This window comes from Pelophylax lessonae, assembly GCF_965119305.1.
Source record: "Pelophylax lessonae genome assembly, chromosome: 1".
Lineage (NCBI taxonomy): Eukaryota > Metazoa > Chordata > Amphibia > Anura > Ranidae > Pelophylax > Pelophylax lessonae.
Window position 1 is genome coordinate 291,522,106 of NC_138768.1, and position 6,000 is coordinate 291,528,105.

Below are 6,000 nucleotides of genomic sequence, written 5' to 3' on the forward strand. Positions count from 1 at the left end.
AACTGAAATCTTTTAGGTGAAGGGAAGTAAAAATAAAATACAGTTGCAGAAGTGTGCACACCCTTAAACTAATACTTCGTTGAAGCACCTTTTGAATTTATAAAAAGCACTGTCTTTTTGGGTACGAGTCTATCAGCATGGCACATCTTGACTTGGCAATATTTGCCCACTCTTCTTTGCAAAAACACTCCAAATCTGTCAGATTGTGAGGACATCACCTGTGCACAGCCCTCTTCAGATCACCCCACAGCTTTTCAATCAGATTCAGGTCTGGGCTCTGGTTGGGCTGTTCCAAATCTTTAATCTTCTTCTGGTGAAACCATTCCTTTGTTGATTTGGATGTATGCTTTGGGTCGTTGTCATGCTGAAAGATTAAGTTTTTCTTCATGTTTAGCTTTCTAGCAGAAGCCTGAAGATTTTTTGCCGATATTGACTGGTATTTGGAACTGTTCATAATTCCCTCTACCTTGACTAAGACCCCTGTTCCAGCTGAAGTAAGCCACCACCATGCTTCAATGTGGGTATGGTGTTCTTTTGGTGATGTGTAGTGTTGTTTTTGCACCAAACATATCTTTTGAAATTCTGGCCAAAAATGTCAACCTTGCTTTCATCAGACCAGAACACATTTCCCCACATGCTTTTGGGAGGCTTCAGATGTGTTTTCTCAAAATTTTAGCCAGGCTTGGTGTTTTTTCTTTTGTAAGAAAAGGCTTCCATCTTCCTACTCTACCCCATAGCCCAGACATATGAGGAATATTGGAGATTGTTGTCACATATACCACACAGCCAGTACTTGCCAGACATTCCCGCAGCTCCTTTAATGTTGCTGTAGGCCTCTTGGCAGCCTCCCTGACGAGTTTTCTTCTTGTCGTTTCATCAATTTCGGAGGAACATCCAGTTCTTGGTAATGTCACTGTTGTGCCATATTTTCTTCACTTGAGGATGACTGTCTTCACTGTGTTCCATGGTATATCTAATGCCTTGGACATTCTTTGTACCCTTCTCCTGACGGAGACCTTTTAACAATGAGATCCCTCTGAAGCTCTCTGCGGACCATGGCTTTTGCTGTAGGATGCGACTATGAAAATGTCAGGAAAGACCTACCAGAACAGCTGAACTTTATTTGCGGTTAATAAAAGTCACTTTAAATGATGGCAGGTGTGTACTGACTCCTATTTAACATAAGTTTAAATGTGATTGCCTAATTCTAAACACAGCTACATCCCCAGTTAGGATATGCAATCACATTATTTTAGTTTTTTATTTTTACTCCCCCCCCCCCCCCTATAAGATTTAAGTTTGTTTCTCAATTGAGTTTTACACTTTATAGGTCGCATTAAAGGTGGAAAACGTTCTGAAATTATTTATCTTTGTCTCCATTTTTTGCATCACAGAAACCTGACATTTTAACAGGAGTGTGTAGACTTTTTAAATCCACTGTATAATGTTTATGACAAAATGCCTAACTTCCAGTTTTTTGTCTCTGACACCCACCTTAAAGCAGAACCCTAGTATACAGCGATCTAAATTTTTATACTCTGAAAAGAGGTATGGCCAAAGTTATTTACTCTTCATTCTGCACTCCTGTGACCCGTTTTCAGCTGACAGCAGGCTAAAGTCCTCAGCTGGTCCAGATTCGGTAAAGATCCCGACCATATGGTCGGGATCCACCCAGATGCCTGGACCAGTACCTGGCCCAGCCTCTCAGCAATCCACTTCTAACCTGAGCCAGCCCCTCCCCAGCCTTGTGCTCCAGTAAGCGCTAGAGAGGAGAAAAAGTAGACAGTGACTGACAGTAATGGCTCATTGCTCAGAGAGGAGGGGGAGAACTGAGTGATCAGCAGTGTTTGATCACTCAGTTCTCACTGCAGAGCCTGCGGGGGACAGATGCAGCATAGAATTGATGCTGTATCCACCTAGGTAAGTATGATTGTTTTTTGAAAGTCCATATGTCTCTTTGGACCACTTCCACCTCTCTTTTTAGTATCTTAAAACTGAAGAGAAAAGAGGTCCCATGCCCATCACTGGTATTTTATTTCTGGCTCTGCACTGGCTGGTGGGAGGAGTCAGGAGGTACAACACATTGCTGCAATTGCGTTTAACATTTTGCAGACATCATGCCGTTCTAATGTATACAATTTTGCTCATATTTTTAGTTAACCAGATGCCGTGTTATATGCACACTGCACATCACAAGACACTAATCTGAACCCCCTTATGATAGTCTTTACTGCTGATGTATAATTAGTTAATTATCAACTAATACAATAAGGAATTCAGCAAGCCATTTGTACTCCCTGAGAAACACTGCTTTTATACAGTACATAGAGAGCAACACAACAACTCACAGTTCACTGTCAGTTGCATTGGAATTCCTTGTGCACAGGAGAAGGGGGACTCTGATAAGATTCACTCAAGATAAAACAAGATGCCTTTTTAGATGTGCTTACTATTTCATCTAGATCACACTGCAGACAGTAGCCTTAACATACCAACTGCTGAAAAGAATTTCCTCACTCATAGCGAGTCACTTGCTATGGAGTTACTGGTGCATGCTTACTCCTGAGCCCTGTTCTAGGCATATATACACATGGAGCCACAACTCAGTCCCACCCGCCCTCTCCTCATTGGCTCACTTAACTGTGATTGACAGCTGTGGGAGCCAGTGTCTCTGCTGCTGTGTGTCAGCCAATAAGGAGAGAGACCCGGGATAGCCGAGGCTCCTGTGCACATTGCTGAATTGTGAAGGGGCTGGGGGGGGGGGGAGCAGCACACAGATTTTTTACCTTCATATATAGAATGCATTAAGGTAAAATACCTTCACAACCACTTTGAAATGGTCACACAGGAGCTTTGTCAGTTGCAGGATGCCACTCCTGTGTTGCCCCTAGAGCATATATCCGTGAGCGCGGACACATCTAATCACAGAGCAGGGTACAGGACCAATTGGTACTGTACCATGTGATCACTGTGACCAGTCACAGGGATCACACTTAAACAAAGGTTGCATGGCTGCTGCCTGTCAGACGTTGGGTGTTTTTCTATGTGGTGACGTTGCACTGATCTGTCTATTGATCAGAGACAGTGACTACTCAACTGATGACTCTGTATGTCAGTGCAGCACACAGTGTCTCTGGTCAATAGCTACATACTGTCACAATAGCAAGTGCAGTGTCACTATGGTGTCATTGTACTGCTGTGGCGGCAATTATGTACATACAGGGATATCCGAGCAACAAGCCATTGTCTCTGATCACCGCCACAGCGGTACAGTGTCGCCATAGTGGCAATGTACTTGCGCTGGGGACAGTATGTAAAAGTACTGTATGTGACCAGTGCAGCCAGTCAGTGTTGTGACATTTTTTGCGTCATGACACATTTTGGCGCCAATAGCAGCCATTTTAAGTATATTTACCAACATTGCTCACAAGGATGGGTGACAGTTGCCTCTGAAGCAGCCGGTTTGATTTTATTTTATTTGTTGGATAGTGGGCGTTTTGTATTTTTAGATTTAGTGTTTAATAAAGTCATTTTCTTTTACTGGTACATGTGTTGTACTACTTAGTCAGGTCCCCTCATATAATATACATTTATCTAGGGACACATTGCACATTTTTTTCAAATGGAGGTTAAGTTCAGTCTGGTTTTTATTTCTGTTTTCTTTTTTCATGTATGTATGCATGTACAGTTCCCTCATAATATAATGTATCCAAGTTCATCATTTAATACCATTATTTTTTTTTCCTTTACTCTGTCTTGAGGAAACATTTTATTCTTTTTTCTTAGTCAGTCAGTGTCCCCAGTCACCACCACAGCAGTCCCAGTATCATCATAAGGCCTGTGTTTCTTCACATGTGTGGTGCTCTCTGAAGAGCTATCTGTGTTTGTATCCCTCTTCTGAGAACATTTGAAAGGCAGTGCCTGCTTAAACACTTTGGACCCACAAACAAGATTGGTGGACGCTACCCTGCCAAAAGAGACAGGGGATATAATTCTTTCCACTGTTGTGAAGCAAACTATTGCAGCCACAGCATGTGTACACCCCCGGCAGCTGCCTCTGCAGCTAAAGGCGTTGCGGTTGGTGAGTGGTAAACAGCAAGGTTTTAGCACCTCACCCCTCCCCCCCCCCCCACACCCCACCTTACATGTGAAGGAACTCTATTATTGTAGTCAGCCACAGAGTCTCCTATCACCAGCACACCATTCAGTGTCCACAAATATGACGGGTAGTCAGGCAAATAAATGCATAATTTTTGCCACCAGATAGCCTGAAAGATGCTCCTTGGATTTTGGGTCTCTCGTGTGGCTATGCTGTGAAAAAGTCTCCCCGTACTTGGGAGGAGTAACAGAATGTGTTTTGGGATGTAATTCTAAGTATGCCTATGTTGTGTGATAGAAATATCTTATTAACTTGACAACTTTGTGTACAAAAAAAAAAAAAAATACATTTTCATTCCACATTTTCTAAAAACTTGTGGCAAAAAAAATGAAGCCGTCAAAAGAATCACCATGCCCAGGCTTGAGCCTTAATAATTGAGTCATCTCTGCATATGTTAAAAGATAGCTCTCATAATTGTTTTCCCTTTCTCTTACAGGTTATATTGTTGACGAGTGGACGTCCCAATTTTCAATCCTGTTCCGCATAGTGATGTATGTCTTCACATCCATGTTCTTCATCTCCTGCCAGGCAGCTGCTCAGACTGTAATATATTGTGCTGTATCTGATGACATTCTCCAGCACAATGGAGGTTATTTCTCAGACAGTAAACCATGCAAGTTGCAGCCACATGCACAGGACAGTGGAATTGCTAAAAAGCTTTGGGAAGCAAGTGAAACAATGGTTGGTCTTACCTCCTCTCCAAGGGAACATTTAGCTACAAGAACACGATAGCATTGACATTATCAGGGGCCCGCAAAAACTGAATGTCAGCTCTTTTAGTGTGGATTTTTTTTTTCCTGAATGCCAACTGTTCAGGATTTTTTTTAATTTTCCATCACTTTCGGTCTCCGTGGCATTGGTCAGCAAAACAGATAGTGGGTAGATGTGTTCAGTGGGGACACAAACACCAAAAACAATGTCTCTGACATAAGACAAGAAAATATTCTACACCAGAGAGCGAACACCCAGATTTGTGGAACTCTGCGTTTTAACTGTGTTTAATTTATTTATACGATGTATAAAATTGCATGAATAGTTATTTTCATTGTTCGTTCAAAGCAAGTTTGATTGGTTATTAAAGTACTTAAATTCATGTCAGCAAAGACCTGTCATTACAGCACTCACAGAGGTGTGAAAACTGCTTTGCTTCCTACTACTAAGGATGATTTTAAATAAATTACACACATAAAAGTCTGAGCATACAACCCACAATACATTATCTGACTTGACACTTGTAGTGGTGAATATTTAGCTGTGCATGAAAGGATTTCCAGGTAAATATATGTACAAACCTTATCATTTTTTTTAAATTAAACTAAATTTAAAAAAATACACTTACCAGAAATGGGTTGTCACATAAAGCTGAAATTCGAAAATAGGTGTGGCGGCCACCCGGGTAGTAACACGGGTCTTGCTGCTAGAGATGTCCTTTTCCCCCCCTAGTAGCGAGTTATGCTGTAGTAACTCTGGTCTTTGTAGCAATAACAAGTAGACTTTCCTAATAGCGATAATCCGAAGCAGGTATAGTAGTGATATAGCAGGTATAGCTTTCCCCCAGGGAAATTATTCGAGACTGAAAGCTAAGGTGAACTTGTTTATTGGAGGCCACACACGGCTTTTTATGCAACAGCCCTTGCAGGGGGTTTCCGACTCAACATTACAGGGTAATCCCCACCCCATGGTTTTCTCTGTACCTGAGAGAGAACTATTTGAAAGTAAACATCTAAATTAAATGATCTCTCAGGTACTGAACATGTACAATTGTTATATACTCCAAAATACACACAAAACAATCGAGTACCCCTTCAAGTCCTATATCCCCGGATATGAAAGAAAATAGG

At 41.6% G+C, this 6,000-nt stretch overlaps 1 protein-coding gene across 2 annotated transcripts in view; it reads left to right on the forward strand.

Moving 5' to 3' along the window:
* LOC309565055 (retinol dehydrogenase 12-like) overlaps positions 1 to 4,954 on the forward strand; it is a 115,526-nt gene extending 110,572 nt beyond the window's left edge. For both annotated transcript variants that reach the window (XM_082269804.1, XM_082269803.1), the window contains exon 5: positions 4,596 to 4,954. In XM_082269804.1, coding sequence (XP_082125930.1) covers positions 4,596 to 4,891 — 296 coding nt within the window. In that variant the 3' untranslated portion in view covers positions 4,892 to 4,954. The remainder of the gene's footprint in view (positions 1 to 4,595) is intronic.
* Positions 4,955 to 6,000: the final 1,046 nt, after the last annotated feature.